The following is an 18,764-nucleotide window of genomic DNA, read 5'->3' on the forward strand; positions in this document are numbered from 1 at the left end:
AATAGCAAACCACCTCTGTTTGTCTTTGCCTTGTCATAAAGAGGAGCACCTATGAGCACCCATTTTCAAACAATGCCTCTGGCATACATTCAGGGCAGATGTAATAGCATTTATCCAGATCTCTATCTCTGCCCACGTGCCTCTAACCACATTGAAAATCTTTCTCGTTATTTTTTTCATTTTCCATCATATGATTGAGACTGAATTCAGTTATTCCACAATTTTTGGGGGGTCAGATGAGGATGTCATCTGTTTGCTTCTGGCAGTTGTAAATCCATCGATTACATTTAGGGTTGCCTCTTTTATGTATTTATCCATTATATGAAGGAAATGGTTTGTGCATGGCAACTCTCAAAAACAGACTTGGTTCTGTTTATGGAATTGATGATTGTGTTTCATCTTGTTGTATATTTTATCGTATTGTTTTTCTTTTATTAATATGGTTTTATGTGTTGTTGTTAAGGTTTGTGGCTATAACAGTAAACACCAATATGACTTCGACCTGAAAACCCTTGGGTCACCATGGTTTTTTTCGTTACTCCAATGGGAGAATGTAAACAATTTTTCCTAAACATCTTGTTACTGTTTGAAAAATTATAAAATTATTTTGGTGCTGTTATTTTTGTATTCAAATTATACTGCCGTGCAGGTTCTAACCTGTATGTATAAAAAAGTTCTTTTCATAACTCCAATGGGAGAATGTAAACAATTTTTTCCAAAACATCTTGTTACTGTTTGAAAAATTATAAAATTATTTTGGTTACTTATAAGTATAACTTATAAGTAAATTGGTTACTTATAAGTATAACTTATAAGTAAATTGCTGCTCCAGTGGGAGAACAAATTTTTGAAGTTATTATTGTAGCCTGATTGGTACAAGTTTTACTCTCTCGGAATGCCATAAAGAGGAAGTGTGTCAGGACAAGGTTTTTCCCCCCGTGTGCCTTCTCTCCCAGCGTGCTGAAAAGAGGAAATGCATCGGGACAAGATTTCTTGCCCCGAAGCATTTCCGGTCCCATCATGCTCCAGAGTGCTGGAGGATAATTCGCCCATATGTTGGCTTGGATGACAACTTCCAAGGAATACCAAGGTACACCTGTTTGTCTATGATCTTGAGAACTCTACAGGTTTGCAAAAAGTCACCTGAGACTTGATTTAAATGGGGAAATCCAGAGATCCTACACAGAGGCAAGCAATGGCAAACTACCTCCAAACATCTCTTGCCTTGAAAACCCCATCAGTATCATCGTAAGTTGGCTATGGTTTGAGTGTCAAGCCCAACCCCAGGAGAATGTGGCACCAAAGATCCATTGCTTTGTTTAGAACTGCAATGCCGACTTCCTTGGGCCATCCAGACATCACCTGGTGCTTATCAGACTCTGACCTTGGAGAGAGCTGCGCTGTGGTTTAAGTATGCATTGAGCTGCTGAGAATTTTTTTGTTTTGGGGAACAACCGTTAGGGGCAGGGGGTACTTGAGGAATGTTTTGGCTGGAACACATAGCTTGCAACTGCATGTGTGAATGCCACATACAGCAATACTTTTGGAGCATGCCAGTTCATACCTTTCTGCAACCTTTTGGGGCCCTTCCGCACATGCAGAATAATGCACTTTCAATCCACTTTCACAATTGTTTACAAGTGGATTTTGCTAGTCCACACAGTAAAATCCAGCTGCAAAGTGCATTGAAAGTGGATTGAAAGTGCATTATTCTGCATTTGTGGAAGGGGCCTGAGTTTTGCTATTGGGAGAAGATTGACAGACACAACGCTGAAAGCAATTTCCACCACCACCTCTATGTAGGCAGGAGACTATTTGGAAGTCAACTGACTGTACCTTTCTACTAATGAACCTCTTTACACAAGACCACCAAAAGTGTAGCAACAATGGCCCTTTCATCTCATCTGATTGAATGGCACAGTAATAAAAGCTTGAATGACACAGTAATATTGAATTGAATGACACAGTAATCAAAGCTCAGCTGGAATGTGTTCCGCAGGTTAGGAAAGGCAGCACCCAGTCCATAAGAAAGGCACCATGGTTAACAAGGGAGGTTGAGGAAATTATCAGAAAAAAGAAGGTGTCTTTTAGAAAATGGAAGTCCAGCTCAACTGATGAAGAATACAAAAAGGGACACAAATGGTGGCAAAAGAGAAGCAAGTTAGCTGTAAGGGAAGCAAAAAAGGGTTATGAGGAACGCATGGCTGTGAACATCAAGACCAGCAGCAAACAGTTCTTCAAGTACATCAAAAGTAGGAAGCGGTAGGCCCATTAGATGACGAAGGAACAAAAGGTGTGCTAAAGGAGGACAGGGAGATTGCAGAGATGCTGAATTAATTCTTTGCATCTGTCTCCACCCAAAAGGAGGTGAGGAAAATTCCTGCACCTGAACCAAGCTTCTTAGGAGGCAAATCCAAGGAACTAGTGAAGATAGTGGTAGACAAGGAAGAAGTCCTGGCATCCATTGATAAACTAAATTCTACCAAACCCCCTGGCCCAGATTGCATTCACCCAAGAGTTCTTAAAGAGCTCAAGCATGAAATTGCTGATCTTCTCACTTTAATATGCAACTTATCCCTGAAATCTGCCTCCATCCCTGAAGACTGGAAGATAGCCAATGTCACACCAAACTTTAAGAAAGAATCTAGGGGGGACCCAGGAAATTACAGGCCAGTCAGTTTGACATCTGTTCCTGGTAAATTAGAAGAATCTATAGTTAAAGCTAAAATTACAAAACATGTAGAAAAGCAAGACCTCCTGAGGAAGAGTCAGCATGATTTTTGCAGAAGCAAGTCCTGCCTTACAAACTTACTAGAGTTCTTTGAGGGTGTAAACAGGCATGTGGATAAGGGGGAACCAGTGGACATTGTCTACTTGGATTTCTAAAAGGCTTTTGACCAAGTTCCTCACCAGAGACTATTGAGAAAACTCAGCAACCAAGGAATAAGAGGGGAAGTCCTCCTATGGATTAAAAACTGGTTGAGAAACAGGAACCAAAGGGTGGGTGTAAATGAGAAGTTCTCACAGTGGAGAGATGTAGGGAGTGGTGTCCCCCAAGGATCCATTTTGGGACCAGTGCTCTTTAACCTATTAATAAATGACCTGGAAGTAGGGGTGGGTAGTATGGTGGCCAAGTTTGCGGATGATACCAAATTATGTAGGGTGGTGAAGAGTTGCGAAGGATTGTGAAGAGTTCCAAGCAGACCTTTATAAATTAGGTGAGTGGGCTAAGAAATGGCAAATGCAGTTCAATGTAGCAAAATGTAAAGTGAGGCACATAGTGAGGCTCGGAAGCAGCAGCAGCAGAAGGCCGTTGCTTTCACATCCTGCATGTGAGCTCCCAAAGGCACCTGGTGGGCCACTGCGAGTAGCAGAGTGCTGGACTAGATGGACTCTGGTCTGATCCAGCAGGCTCTTTCTTATGTTCTTATTATCAGGTTGGTCCCCTTGGCTCAACCCCCCTCCCGCTTCTAGCCTTCCAGGAAACAAAAGCTAAAATGCAGCCACAGGTCTCCAAGGTGTGGCCAAGCCCTGCCTTTTGTAATGTTAACTCTGTATTTGAATCTTGGTATTCTTCCCTTTGTTATCTTACTGTAACTGCGGCTCTGGGGCCCGGCAAGGGGGCGGGCCAAGAGCAGCAGGGATCTAAGGTTTTGTTCTTTCTATATTACTCAGAATTCGTCTATCTCTCGCATGCTTCAGTTCTCAATAAAGTCTTACATTTTAAAAAGAAAAACTGCAGGTCGCTTTATTTTGGGACTGGGGTCTCACGCTTATGAGGGAAATTGCAGAAAGTGCCATTTGGTTGTTGGTGAAGATTGTTCCTGATCTGTGTCTGTCATGAATGATGTCTTTCTTTTCAGCAACAGACATACCTGATGCAAAATGCACCTTCTTGGGGAAGGACTAACTGGATCTCATGCATACAAGGAGCTTTGCTTGTCAATAATAAGGGTGTATTTTAAAAGGTTACAACATTGTTCCCCACGCCTGACATAAGGTTGAAAATAATGACTCTGGAGGAGCTCACAGGGACACTAATAGAGCATCAAGGTTCTCCTGGAGAGAGCATAAGCCATTAATCCTAGTCTAATTTGGAGCTCTTAAAGAATATAAATGGAAAAATGGCAATTTAATGCACATGGTTCACATCCATCAACAAAGGATTAGTCCAAGCATTAATGGATTGTGCAAAGAAAACTGGGGGATAGTGTTACTCCTAAGGTAGAATTCAGAAGGGTTTTTTTGGGGAGGGGGGCTGCATGAAATCTGTCTTGCTATATCCGGGGAATGTTCTGTTTTCCCACTGTGCAGTTAGATATGTCCAGGAAAATCCTATAGAGTGTCCCAGTGGTCCATCTAGTCCAGCATCCTGTCTCACACAGTGGCCAACCAGTTTCTCTGAAGGGACAACAGAGTATAAGGGCCAAGGCCTTCATCAGAACATCAGAAGAGCCCTGCTGAATCAGAAAAGTGGTTCATCTAGTCCAGCTGGAAAGAGGGGATTGGAATGTGACGGTTTCTTGTTGACACCTGTTTTTACTGTTATAGTTTGTGTTATCTCTTGCTTGGCGCTATTCCCAGACTGGTCTAGCCTTGTGTGTGAAAGTATCTAAAATAGGCGGACCCAAAAGTTCTCTCCATGTCTTAATGTACTTTTGAAGTTTAGTTCTCTCAAGGACCATGTTTCATCTAGCCATATTAAAGATCTTTCTGCTTTCATGAAGATTCTATTGTATGGACTCAGTTTGTTACACCAGCATCCTGTCTCACATAGTGGCCAACCAGTTCCTCTGAAGGGACAACAATGGGGAATAGAGGCCAAGGCCTTCATAAGAACATCAGAAGAGCTCCGCTGAATCAGACCAGTGGTCCAGTTGTCCAGCATCCTGTCTCACACAGTGGCCAACCAGTTCCTCTGAAGAGACAACAGCAGAGTATAGGGGCCAAGGCATTCATAAGAACATCAGAAGAGTCCTGCTGAATCAGACCAGTGGTCCAGCTAGTCTAGCATCCTGTCTCACACCCCCACCCCCCCCCCCCCCCACTCCCCAACCCCCCTCCCCCCCCCCCCTCCCTCCCCCTCACCCAACCCCCCCCCCCCCCCCACCCCCCCACCCCCCCCCACCCCCCCCCCCTCCCCCCACCCCCCTCCCACTCCCCCTTCCCCCCCACCCCCCCCTCCCCCCCACCCCCCCCCCCCCCCCCCCCCCACCCATCCCACCCCCCACCCACCCTCCCCCCCCCCCACCCCCCCCCCCCCCCACCCCTCCACCCCACCATCCCTCCCACCCCCCACCCCCCCCCCCCCCCACCCCCCCCCCCCCCCACCCCCCCCCCCCCCCACCCCCCCCCCCCCCCACCCCCCCCCCCCCCCACCCCCCCCCCCCCCCACCCCCCCCCCCCCCCACCCCCCCCCCCCCCCACCCCCCCCCCCCCCCACCCCCCCCCCCCCCCACCCCCCCCCCCCCCCACCCCCCCCCCCCCCCACCCCCCCCCCCCCCCACCCCCCCCCCCCCCCACCCCCCCCCCCCCCCACCCCCCCCCCCCCCCACCCCCCCCCCCCCCCACCCCCCCCCCCCCCCACCCCCCCCCCCCCCCACCCCCCCCCCCCCCCACCCCCCCCCCCCCCCACCCCCCCCCCCCCCCACCCCCCCCCCCCCCCACCCCCCCCCCCCCCCACCCCCCCCCCCCCCCACCCCCCCCCCCCCCCACCCCCCCCCCCCCCCACCCCCCCCCCCCCCCACCCCCCCCCCCCCCCACCCCCCCCCCCCCCCACCCCCCCCCCCCCCCACCCCCCCCCCCCCCCACCCCCCCCCCCCCCCACCCCCCCCCCCCCCCACCCCCCCCCCCCCCCACCCCCCCCCCCCCCCACCCCCCCCCCCCCCCACCCCCCCCCCCCCCCACCCCCCCCCCCCCCCACCCCCCCCCCCCCCCACCCCCCCCCCCCCCCACCCCCCCCCCCCCCCACCCCCCCCCCCCCCCACCCCCCCCCCCCCCCACCCCCCCCCCCCCCCACCCCCCCCCCCCCCCACCCCCCCCCCCCCCCACCCCCCCCCCCCCCCACCCCCCCCCCCCCCCACCCCCCCCCCCCCCCACCCCCCCCCCCCCCCACCCCCCCCCCCCCCCACCCCCCCCCCCCCCCACCCCCCCCCCCCCCCACCCCCCCCCCCCCCCACCCCCCCCCCCCCCCACCCCCCCCCCCCCCCACCCCCCCCCCCCCCCACCCCCCCCCCCCCCCACCCCCCCCCCCCCCCACCCCCCCCCCCCCCCACCCCCCCCCCCCCCCACCCCCCCCCCCCCCCACCCCCCCCCCCCCCCACCCCCCCCCCCCCCCACCCCCCCCCCCCCCCACCCCCCCCCCCCCCCACCCCCCCCCCCCCCCACCCCCCCCCCCCCCCACCCCCCCCCCCCCCCACCCCCCCCCCCCCCCACCCCCCCCCCCCCCCACCCCCCCCCCCCCCCACCCCCCCCCCCCCCCACCCCCCCCCCCCCCCACCCCCCCCCCCCCCCACCCCCCCCCCCCCCCACCCCCCCCCCCCCCCACCCCCCCCCCCCCCCACCCCCCCCCCCCCCCACCCCCCCCCCCCCCCACCCCCCCCCCCCCCCACCCCCCCCCCCCCCCACCCCCCCCCCCCCCCACCCCCCCCCCCCCCCACCCCCCCCCCCCCCCACCCCCCCCCCCCCCCACCCCCCCCCCCCCCCACCCCCCCCCCCCCCCACCCCCCCCCCCCCCCACCCCCCCCCCCCCCCACCCCCCCCCCCCCCCACCCCCCCCCCCCCCCACCCCCCCCCCCCCCCACCCCCCCCCCCCCCCACCCCCCCCCCCCCCCACCCCCCCCCCCCCCCACCCCCCCCCCCCCCCACCCCCCCCCCCCCCCACCCCCCCCCCCCCCCACCCCCCCCCCCCCCCACCCCCCCCCCCCCCCACCCCCCCCCCCCCCCACCCCCCCCCCCCCCCACCCCCCCCCCCCCCCACCCCCCCCCCCCCCCACCCCCCCCCCCCCCCACCCCCCCCCCCCCCCACCCCCCCCCCCCCCCACCCCCCCCCCCCCCCACCCCCCCCCCCCCCCACCCCCCCCCCCCCCCACCCCCCCCCCCCCCCACCCCCCCCCCCCCCCACCCCCCCCCCCCCCCACCCCCCCCCCCCCCCACCCCCCCCCCCCCCCACCCCCCCCCCCCCCCACCCCCCCCCCCCCCCACCCCCCCCCCCCCCCACCCCCCCCCCCCCCCACCCCCCCCCCCCCCCACCCCCCCCCCCCCCCACCCCCCCCCCCCCCCACCCCCCCCCCCCCCCACCCCCCCCCCCCCCCACCCCCCCCCCCCCCCACCCCCCCCCCCCCCCACCCCCCCCCCCCCCCACCCCCCCCCCCCCCCACCCCCCCCCCCCCCCACCCCCCCCCCCCCCCACCCCCCCCCCCCCCCACCCCCCCCCCCCCCCACCCCCCCCCCCCCCCACCCCCCCCCCCCCCCACCCCCCCCCCCCCCCACCCCCCCCCCCCCCCACCCCCCCCCCCCCCCACCCCCCCCCCCCCCCACCCCCCCCCCCCCCCACCCCCCCCCCCCCCCACCCCCCCCCCCCCCCACCCCCCCCCCCCCCCACCCCCCCCCCCCCCCACCCCCCCCCCCCCCCACCCCCCCCCCCCCCCACCCCCCCCCCCCCCCACCCCCCCCCCCCCCCACCCCCCCCCCCCCCCACCCCCCCCCCCCCCCACCCCCCCCCCCCCCCACCCCCCCCCCCCCCCACCCCCCCCCCCCCCCACCCCCCCCCCCCCCCACCCCCCCCCCCCCCCACCCCCCCCCCCCCCCACCCCCCCCCCCCCCCACCCCCCCCCCCCCCCACCCCCCCCCCCCCCCACCCCCCCCCCCCCCCACCCCCCCCCCCCCCCACCCCCCCCCCCCCCCACCCCCCCCCCCCCCCACCCCCCCCCCCCCCCACCCCCCCCCCCCCCCACCCCCCCCCCCCCCCACCCCCCCCCCCCCCCACCCCCCCCCCCCCCCACCCCCCCCCCCCCCCACCCCCCCCCCCCCCCACCCCCCCCCCCCCCCACCCCCCCCCCCCCCCACCCCCCCCCCCCCCCACCCCCCCCCCCCCCCACCCCCCCCCCCCCCCACCCCCCCCCCCCCCCACCCCCCCCCCCCCCCACCCCCCCCCCCCCCCACCCCCCCCCCCCCCCACCCCCCCCCCCCCCCACCCCCCCCCCCCCCCACCCCCCCCCCCCCCCACCCCCCCCCCCCCCCACCCCCCCCCCCCCCCACCCCCCCCCCCCCCCACCCCCCCCCCCCCCCACCCCCCCCCCCCCCCACCCCCCCCCCCCCCCACCCCCCCCCCCCCCCACCCCCCCCCCCCCCCACCCCCCCCCCCCCCCACCCCCCCCCCCCCCCACCCCCCCCCCCCCCCACCCCCCCCCCCCCCCACCCCCCCCCCCCCCCACCCCCCCCCCCCCCCACCCCCCCCCCCCCCCACCCCCCCCCCCCCCCACCCCCCCCCCCCCCCACCCCCCCCCCCCCCCACCCCCCCCCCCCCCCACCCCCCCCCCCCCCCACCCCCCCCCCCCCCCACCCCCCCCCCCCCCCACCCCCCCCCCCCCCCACCCCCCCCCCCCCCCACCCCCCCCCCCCCCCACCCCCCCCCCCCCCCACCCCCCCCCCCCCCCACCCCCCCCCCCCCCCACCCCCCCCCCCCCCCACCCCCCCCCCCCCCCACCCCCCCCCCCCCCCACCCCCCCCCCCCCCCACCCCCCCCCCCCCCCACCCCCCCCCCCCCCCACCCCCCCCCCCCCCCACCCCCCCCCCCCCCCACCCCCCCCCCCCCCCACCCCCCCCCCCCCCCACCCCCCCCCCCCCCCACCCCCCCCCCCCCCCACCCCCCCCCCCCCCCACCCCCCCCCCCCCCCACCCCCCCCCCCCCCCACCCCCCCCCCCCCCCACCCCCCCCCCCCCCCACCCCCCCCCCCCCCCACCCCCCCCCCCCCCCACCCCCCCCCCCCCCCACCCCCCCCCCCCCCCACCCCCCCCCCCCCCCACCCCCCCCCCCCCCCACCCCCCCCCCCCCCCACCCCCCCCCCCCCCCACCCCCCCCCCCCCCCACCCCCCCCCCCCCCCACCCCCCCCCCCCCCCACCCCCCCCCCCCCCCACCCCCCCCCCCCCCCACCCCCCCCCCCCCCCACCCCCCCCCCCCCCCACCCCCCCCCCCCCCCACCCCCCCCCCCCCCCACCCCCCCCCCCCCCCACCCCCCCCCCCCCCCACCCCCCCCCCCCCCCACCCCCCCCCCCCCCCACCCCCCCCCCCCCCCACCCCCCCCCCCCCCCACCCCCCCCCCCCCCCACCCCCCCCCCCCCCCACCCCCCCCCCCCCCCACCCCCCCCCCCCCCCACCCCCCCCCCCCCCCACCCCCCCCCCCCCCCACCCCCCCCCCCCCCCACCCCCCCCCCCCCCCACCCCCCCCCCCCCCCACCCCCCCCCCCCCCCACCCCCCCCCCCCCCCACCCCCCCCCCCCCCCACCCCCCCCCCCCCCCACCCCCCCCCCCCCCCACCCCCCCCCCCCCCCACCCCCCCCCCCCCCCACCCCCCCCCCCCCCCACCCCCCCCCCCCCCCACCCCCCCCCCCCCCCACCCCCCCCCCCCCCCACCCCCCCCCCCCCCCACCCCCCCCCCCCCCCACCCCCCCCCCCCCCCACCCCCCCCCCCCCCCACCCCCCCCCCCCCCCACCCCCCCCCCCCCCCACCCCCCCCCCCCCCCACCCCCCCCCCCCCCCACCCCCCCCCCCCCCCACCCCCCCCCCCCCCCACCCCCCCCCCCCCCCACCCCCCCCCCCCCCCACCCCCCCCCCCCCCCACCCCCCCCCCCCCCCACCCCCCCCCCCCCCCACCCCCCCCCCCCCCCACCCCCCCCCCCCCCCACCCCCCCCCCCCCCCACCCCCCCCCCCCCCCACCCCCCCCCCCCCCCACCCCCCCCCCCCCCCACCCCCCCCCCCCCCCACCCCCCCCCCCCCCCACCCCCCCCCCCCCCCACCCCCCCCCCCCCCCACCCCCCCCCCCCCCCACCCCCCCCCCCCCCCACCCCCCCCCCCCCCCACCCCCCCCCCCCCCCACCCCCCCCCCCCCCCACCCCCCCCCCCCCCCACCCCCCCCCCCCCCCACCCCCCCCCCCCCCCACCCCCCCCCCCCCCCACCCCCCCCCCCCCCCACCCCCCCCCCCCCCCACCCCCCCCCCCCCCCACCCCCCCCCCCCCCCACCCCCCCCCCCCCCCACCCCCCCCCCCCCCCACCCCCCCCCCCCCCCACCCCCCCCCCCCCCCACCCCCCCCCCCCCCCACCCCCCCCCCCCCCCACCCCCCCCCCCCCCCACCCCCCCCCCCCCCCACCCCCCCCCCCCCCCACCCCCCCCCCCCCCCACCCCCCCCCCCCCCCACCCCCCCCCCCCCCCACCCCCCCCCCCCCCCACCCCCCCCCCCCCCCACCCCCCCCCCCCCCCACCCCCCCCCCCCCCCACCCCCCCCCCCCCCCACCCCCCCCCCCCCCCACCCCCCCCCCCCCCCACCCCCCCCCCCCCCCACCCCCCCCCCCCCCCACCCCCCCCCCCCCCCACCCCCCCCCCCCCCCACCCCCCCCCCCCCCCACCCCCCCCCCCCCCCACCCCCCCCCCCCCCCACCCCCCCCCCCCCCCACCCCCCCCCCCCCCCACCCCCCCCCCCCCCCACCCCCCCCCCCCCCCACCCCCCCCCCCCCCCACCCCCCCCCCCCCCCACCCCCCCCCCCCCCCACCCCCCCCCCCCCCCACCCCCCCCCCCCCCCACCCCCCCCCCCCCCCACCCCCCCCCCCCCCCACCCCCCCCCCCCCCCACCCCCCCCCCCCCCCACCCCCCCCCCCCCCCACCCCCCCCCCCCCCCACCCCCCCCCCCCCCCACCCCCCCCCCCCCCCACCCCCCCCCCCCCCCACCCCCCCCCCCCCCCACCCCCCCCCCCCCCCACCCCCCCCCCCCCCCACCCCCCCCCCCCCCCACCCCCCCCCCCCCCCACCCCCCCCCCCCCCCACCCCCCCCCCCCCCCACCCCCCCCCCCCCCCACCCCCCCCCCCCCCCACCCCCCCCCCCCCCCACCCCCCCCCCCCCCCACCCCCCCCCCCCCCCACCCCCCCCCCCCCCCACCCCCCCCCCCCCCCACCCCCCCCCCCCCCCACCCCCCCCCCCCCCCACCCCCCCCCCCCCCCACCCCCCCCCCCCCCCACCCCCCCCCCCCCCCACCCCCCCCCCCCCCCACCCCCCCCCCCCCCCACCCCCCCCCCCCCCCACCCCCCCCCCCCCCCACCCCCCCCCCCCCCCACCCCCCCCCCCCCCCACCCCCCCCCCCCCCCACCCCCCCCCCCCCCCACCCCCCCCCCCCCCCACCCCCCCCCCCCCCCACCCCCCCCCCCCCCCACCCCCCCCCCCCCCCACCCCCCCCCCCCCCCACCCCCCCCCCCCCCCACCCCCCCCCCCCCCCACCCCCCCCCCCCCCCACCCCCCCCCCCCCCCACCCCCCCCCCCCCCCACCCCCCCCCCCCCCCACCCCCCCCCCCCCCCACCCCCCCCCCCCCCCACCCCCCCCCCCCCCCACCCCCCCCCCCCCCCACCCCCCCCCCCCCCCACCCCCCCCCCCCCCCACCCCCCCCCCCCCCCACCCCCCCCCCCCCCCACCCCCCCCCCCCCCCACCCCCCCCCCCCCCCACCCCCCCCCCCCCCCACCCCCCCCCCCCCCCACCCCCCCCCCCCCCCACCCCCCCCCCCCCCCACCCCCCCCCCCCCCCACCCCCCCCCCCCCCCACCCCCCCCCCCCCCCACCCCCCCCCCCCCCCACCCCCCCCCCCCCCCACCCCCCCCCCCCCCCACCCCCCCCCCCCCCCACCCCCCCCCCCCCCCACCCCCCCCCCCCCCCACCCCCCCCCCCCCCCACCCCCCCCCCCCCCCACCCCCCCCCCCCCCCACCCCCCCCCCCCCCCACCCCCCCCCCCCCCCACCCCCCCCCCCCCCCACCCCCCCCCCCCCCCACCCCCCCCCCCCCCCACCCCCCCCCCCCCCCACCCCCCCCCCCCCCCACCCCCCCCCCCCCCCACCCCCCCCCCCCCCCACCCCCCCCCCCCCCCACCCCCCCCCCCCCCCACCCCCCCCCCCCCCCACCCCCCCCCCCCCCCACCCCCCCCCCCCCCCACCCCCCCCCCCCCCCACCCCCCCCCCCCCCCACCCCCCCCCCCCCCCACCCCCCCCCCCCCCCACCCCCCCCCCCCCCCACCCCCCCCCCCCCCCACCCCCCCCCCCCCCCACCCCCCCCCCCCCCCACCCCCCCCCCCCCCCACCCCCCCCCCCCCCCACCCCCCCCCCCCCCCACCCCCCCCCCCCCCCACCCCCCCCCCCCCCCACCCCCCCCCCCCCCCACCCCCCCCCCCCCCCACCCCCCCCCCCCCCCACCCCCCCCCCCCCCCACCCCCCCCCCCCCCCACCCCCCCCCCCCCCCACCCCCCCCCCCCCCCACCCCCCCCCCCCCCCACCCCCCCCCCCCCCCACCCCCCCCCCCCCCCACCCCCCCCCCCCCCCACCCCCCCCCCCCCCCACCCCCCCCCCCCCCCACCCCCCCCCCCCCCCACCCCCCCCCCCCCCCACCCCCCCCCCCCCCCACCCCCCCCCCCCCCCACCCCCCCCCCCCCCCACCCCCCCCCCCCCCCACCCCCCCCCCCCCCCACCCCCCCCCCCCCCCACCCCCCCCCCCCCCCACCCCCCCCCCCCCCCACCCCCCCCCCCCCCCACCCCCCCCCCCCCCCACCCCCCCCCCCCCCCACCCCCCCCCCCCCCCACCCCCCCCCCCCCCCACCCCCCCCCCCCCCCACCCCCCCCCCCCCCCACCCCCCCCCCCCCCCACCCCCCCCCCCCCCCACCCCCCCCCCCCCCCACCCCCCCCCCCCCCCACCCCCCCCCCCCCCCACCCCCCCCCCCCCCCACCCCCCCCCCCCCCCACCCCCCCCCCCCCCCACCCCCCCCCCCCCCCACCCCCCCCCCCCCCCACCCCCCCCCCCCCCCACCCCCCCCCCCCCCCACCCCCCCCCCCCCCCACCCCCCCCCCCCCCCACCCCCCCCCCCCCCCACCCCCCCCCCCCCCCACCCCCCCCCCCCCCCACCCCCCCCCCCCCCCACCCCCCCCCCCCCCCACCCCCCCCCCCCCCCACCCCCCCCCCCCCCCACCCCCCCCCCCCCCCACCCCCCCCCCCCCCCACCCCCCCCCCCCCCCACCCCCCCCCCCCCCCACCCCCCCCCCCCCCCACCCCCCCCCCCCCCCACCCCCCCCCCCCCCCACCCCCCCCCCCCCCCACCCCCCCCCCCCCCCACCCCCCCCCCCCCCCACCCCCCCCCCCCCCCACCCCCCCCCCCCCCCACCCCCCCCCCCCCCCACCCCCCCCCCCCCCCACCCCCCCCCCCCCCCACCCCCCCCCCCCCCCACCCCCCCCCCCCCCCACCCCCCCCCCCCCCCACCCCCCCCCCCCCCCACCCCCCCCCCCCCCCACCCCCCCCCCCCCCCACCCCCCCCCCCCCCCACCCCCCCCCCCCCCCACCCCCCCCCCCCCCCACCCCCCCCCCCCCCCACCCCCCCCCCCCCCCACCCCCCCCCCCCCCCACCCCCCCCCCCCCCCACCCCCCCCCCCCCCCACCCCCCCCCCCCCCCACCCCCCCCCCCCCCCACCCCCCCCCCCCCCCACCCCCCCCCCCCCCCACCCCCCCCCCCCCCCACCCCCCCCCCCCCCCACCCCCCCCCCCCCCCACCCCCCCCCCCCCCCACCCCCCCCCCCCCCCACCCCCCCCCCCCCCCACCCCCCCCCCCCCCCACCCCCCCCCCCCCCCACCCCCCCCCCCCCCCACCCCCCCCCCCCCCCACCCCCCCCCCCCCCCACCCCCCCCCCCCCCCACCCCCCCCCCCCCCCACCCCCCCCCCCCCCCACCCCCCCCCCCCCCCACCCCCCCCCCCCCCCACCCCCCCCCCCCCCCACCCCCCCCCCCCCCCACCCCCCCCCCCCCCCACCCCCCCCCCCCCCCACCCCCCCCCCCCCCCACCCCCCCCCCCCCCCACCCCCCCCCCCCCCCACCCCCCCCCCCCCCCACCCCCCCCCCCCCCCACCCCCCCCCCCCCCCACCCCCCCCCCCCCCCACCCCCCCCCCCCCCCACCCCCCCCCCCCCCCACCCCCCCCCCCCCCCACCCCCCCCCCCCCCCACCCCCCCCCCCCCCCACCCCCCCCCCCCCCCACCCCCCCCCCCCCCCACCCCCCCCCCCCCCCACCCCCCCCCCCCCCCACCCCCCCCCCCCCCCACCCCCCCCCCCCCCCACCCCCCCCCCCCCCCACCCCCCCCCCCCCCCACCCCCCCCCCCCCCCACCCCCCCCCCCCCCCACCCCCCCCCCCCCCCACCCCCCCCCCCCCCCACCCCCCCCCCCCCCCACCCCCCCCCCCCCCCACCCCCCCCCCCCCCCACCCCCCCCCCCCCCCACCCCCCCCCCCCCCCACCCCCCCCCCCCCCCACCCCCCCCCCCCCCCACCCCCCCCCCCCCCCACCCCCCCCCCCCCCCACCCCCCCCCCCCCCCACCCCCCCCCCCCCCCACCCCCCCCCCCCCCCACCCCCCCCCCCCCCCACCCCCCCCCCCCCCCACCCCCCCCCCCCCCCACCCCCCCCCCCCCCCACCCCCCCCCCCCCCCACCCCCCCCCCCCCCCACCCCCCCCCCCCCCCACCCCCCCCCCCCCCCACCCCCCCCCCCCCCCACCCCCCCCCTCCCCCCCCCCCCCCCCCCCCCACCCCCCCCCCCCCCCCCCCACCCCCCCCCCCCCACCCCCCCCCCCCCCCCTCACCCCCCCCACCCCCCCCCCCCCCCCCACCCCCCCCCCCCCCCCCCCCCCCCCCCCCACCCCCCCCCCCCCCCCCCCCCCCCCCCCCACCCCCCCCAGACCCCCACACCCCCCACCCCCCCCCCCCCCCCCCCACACTACCCCCCCCCCACCCCTGCCAGCATGGCAAATTGACCATGCTGGCAGGGGCTGATGGGAATTGTAGTCCATAACATCAGGAGTGCCAAAGGTTCGCCACCACGGGCCAATAGCTTCAAAGCATGGGATGACTTAGCCCAACAGAGATTGTCACATCCTAGAGCAGGGGTATCCAGTTCAGACCCTCCAGATGTTCATGGACCATGATTCCCATCAGTCTCAGGGGCTGCTGGGAATTGTAGTCCATGAACATCTGGAGGGGCAGAATTGGAAACCTAGAGTCTGAATACTGAATATTACATATGGCAAATGACTGACTTTTAGGACAGATGATGAGATAGTGACTCCAAGAGTTGTTGGGCAAGATCGTCTAAACTGCTGATGAAATGGGAAAACACAACTACAAAATGGGCAATACTGGGGTGCTTGTCACATTTTTGGATTATTCCTGATTGTGCACTTTTGCTGTGTTGATTTCATGGTGATATTTTGGCTTTGTTTGTAGTCTTGTTTACTTTCATGTGCCCATTTGTGCACTCTTTGTATTAAATCTGCAGGTTCAGCAATTTATGCAGCCTTGGTATAGTGTGGTTTTTGTCGCTTCCATCTCTGCACTTGTCAGCTTTTTAGAAACAAAGAGCTCAAATTGATTTTTGATAACATTTCGTTAGATTTTCTGGTAACTGTCTCAGAAAATACGGTCTTCCTAAGAGCAGGACTTGACAATAAACAAATTAGCTATCTACATTTTTGCTGTTCTTTCACTGAAGATGAGCTTCACCAGGAAGACAGGGAGAGTAGGTGGGGATTCCAATTTAGATGGTTTCAGAGAAAAGTCAAACTATTTATCTCAAACTGCAATTTACTTGTGGCAGTAAAGCAGGATGATATATTACATATTTTCCCCTCTGGGAAGATGGCCTTATTAGAACTTGTTACAGGTTTTTTTTTCCTATATATTTTTCAAGGCTGTGAGCAAGAAATTGACAGAGGGAGGCCATTTAAAATGTTGATTTGAAAAATTAAACATCCTATTAAAATCTTTCGTATACCTGCATCTACCTGTCAGTTCTGGGAAAACCTGAAACTTGGGAAATGCTAATAATCCGAAAGCCATTCTACATGTCTGTAATTATCAGTGGACATTGACATTAACCAACTTTAGGATATCTGCTGAAACATAATATAGTTTTGACAGAAATGGTCAAGGGGGGGGGATCTGCTTTTCTTACTCCTATTGTCAAGGTGTATTTGGAGGATTTTGTCTGGCCTTATGGTCTGAATCAGGCATCCCAGCATGTCAATTGTGGGTGCCATGGTACCTGCCAGCACCTTTCCTGGCGCCTCCCAAACGTTTTTAGAAAGTGAGTTGGGCCAGGTGGGTCCTTTGCCCAGCAAGGATTTTGACTGGCCACTGGCTGCGTGGATTTGTCAAAATGTCACTTTGGCAGCAGCTGCCACCACGACACAAGGATTGCACCGTATGACTGAACGTAAACTGCAATAGCCCTTTTGTGGCTGGATTTGCCTCCTGCGAAAGCCATTTCTGTCAGCACTGACAAGGGGATCAAAAAGGTTAGGGACCCCTGGTCCTAGTTATAATGCTGATGCGTTCCAGTGCTCCACATTAAACAGCTTAAGGAATGCCAAACAATTGTTTCTGAACCAGAGAGAATTCGGCTGTATTTTCTTTACTAATACATTTACCCAGGACCCACGGTAATATCATCCACTCGACGATGGTTGGCGGAGGCCCCTGCATGTTCAGATCAGATCTGTCAATGTGCTGAGAGGCAAGTAGCAGAAAGAACAAGAAAGTCAAGTAGGATGCCGTGTGGCAGATGAATTTGATGAAAGGCTTCTTGATGAACAGTCCCAGTGGGCTCTTGGGGGCTATCAAGTAGCAGACGGAGAAGATGGGGAAGAGGAACCCAATGATGACGCAAGTCAACATCTTCACGGCCCAGTGGCGCCTCCTCCAGCCAGGGAACTCGTCATACCAGCGAGAGGCGAGCAGCTGTTGGCAGTTGGGCTGGGCAACGAACTAAAGTGAAAGAAAAAGAACAGTTGTATGCCATTAAAGGTTGAATTGAATTGAAAAAGAACAGTCACATCTCTTGCACCAAGCACACCATCTTCTCTTGCTTACGCAGAGAGAGAGAACCTGCCACCAATTTACAGTGAGTGCATAGGGTTTTCAAGGCAAGAAGCATTTAGAGGTAGTTTGCCATGGCCTGCTTCTGTGTGTCACGAGCCAGCCCATGGGTACTTACCAGGACACAGAGGACTCTGAGGCAGAACCTGAGGACACAGTGAAGCCAGAGGAGGCTGCTCCTGAGGAAGACCAGGCAGCAGAGCCAACTCCTAGCCCTTCCCTGCTTGATGACGTGAAGGAGGAGCCTGAAGATACTCCTAGGAAACCAGTAATGAGCCAGCTGTGCATAGGAGGCAGAAGCAGAGGCAGCGGCTGCAGAAGCAAAGAAGTAATGCTCGTCTGGAAGCAAGATTTGGGAGAATAGAAGTCTATGCATCTGATGACGATTAACTTTTTGCAGAATCCCAGCCCCTTGAACAAGGCTCTCTATATAAGCCATGCTGTGAATTTGCTTCTGCCTGGGTGTAACAAGTGAGTTTCCTCTTGCTTCTGTCTGCCTGGTCTACTGCTGATCTTCAGCCTGTTTGCCTGATCTCCTGTGCTGTGACCTGTTGGACTGACTTGTGATTATGCATTCGCCTGCCTTGACCCATTGGACTGTCTTCTGACTATGCCCTTGTCTGCTGCCTGTCCTGTCCTGTGAGACTGGACCTGCCTGCCTGCCTGCCTGCCTGCCTGCAGCACACTGTGTTGGGACCATGGACTTCCTTGGTGGTTTCCCATCCAGGTTCAAACTAGGGTCAACCCTGCTTAGCTTCTGAAAGTGATGAGATTGTGATAACCAGGGCCATCCAAGTCAGGGATCCTTGCTTACACAGAGAAGAATTTCAGCATGTGTTGCTTGGTTGTCCTCACTTATAAAAAGCTAAAATATCTTTCAAGGCAAGTTGAAACGTGCTCCCTTCAGTACCCTTGGTAAAGGCATGAGTCGCTTTCCTTCCCTTGAAGATAGTTTCACAGGGGGACCATATTTGCCTGCAGTAGAAGCAGGGCAATTGTTTTCCTGTTTCCCTCTTACCTTCCTAGCAATCTCCTGTTAGTAATCTCCTGGCTCCAGCCCATCTTCAAAGAGGTGTGAAAGGTTCCCAGGTTCTTTTTAGCTTTGTAGTAGAAACTGTAATGGACATTTGGTGTGGGGTGAAACCAGGGGGGGGGGGGTCCCCCCCCCAGGCCTTGACTGAGTTCCCTGGCACGGGCGACGGGCCAGAATCCGCAGCAACCACACTGTTAGAGGGCTTATCTCATAACGTGAGATGAGAATTCCGTTCCCATGAGAATGGGACTGGAGACACCGGGAGGGGGATGGGACAAGGGGGTTATATTCTGTAGTTTAAGCGGGAGGCCCCATTCCAGTCATGCCGTGTGTATGAGCTTTCTAAGATGTCTGAATAAATGGTCTTTCAACCAAAAGCCTTTTATTTCTGCCTCGTTGGAATTCCTTACAAGATTCTGCTTTACATTGTTACTCTTCGCATCCCCTGGAATAAACTACTTTTGGACTTTCCTACAGTCTCTGTTATTTCCACGTTCGAGAGTCTGACATTAAGCAGTATCTCCCAGTTTGACCTGCACTCGGATCCATGGCCGGCAATGATATAGCTG

At 70.4% G+C, this 18,764-nt stretch overlaps 2 protein-coding genes across 2 annotated transcripts in view; one reads left to right on the forward strand and one right to left on the reverse strand.

Moving 5' to 3' along the window:
- Positions 1-18,764, forward strand: part of EXOSC8 (exosome component 8) — a 675,700-nt gene that overhangs the window by 482,122 nt on the left and 174,814 nt on the right. The window lies entirely within an intron of this gene.
- TRPC4 (transient receptor potential cation channel subfamily C member 4) overlaps positions 1-18,764 on the reverse strand; it is an 88,741-nt gene that overhangs the window by 1,276 nt on the left and 68,701 nt on the right. The window contains exon 3 of the mRNA XM_048502579.1: positions 16,726-17,051. Coding sequence (XP_048358536.1) covers positions 16,726-17,051 — 326 coding nt within the window. The remainder of the gene's footprint in view (positions 1-16,725; positions 17,052-18,764) is intronic.

The sequence above is a fragment of the Sphaerodactylus townsendi genome, linkage group LG07, assembly GCF_021028975.2.
Source record: "Sphaerodactylus townsendi isolate TG3544 linkage group LG07, MPM_Stown_v2.3, whole genome shotgun sequence".
NCBI lineage: Eukaryota > Metazoa > Chordata > Lepidosauria > Squamata > Sphaerodactylidae > Sphaerodactylus > Sphaerodactylus townsendi.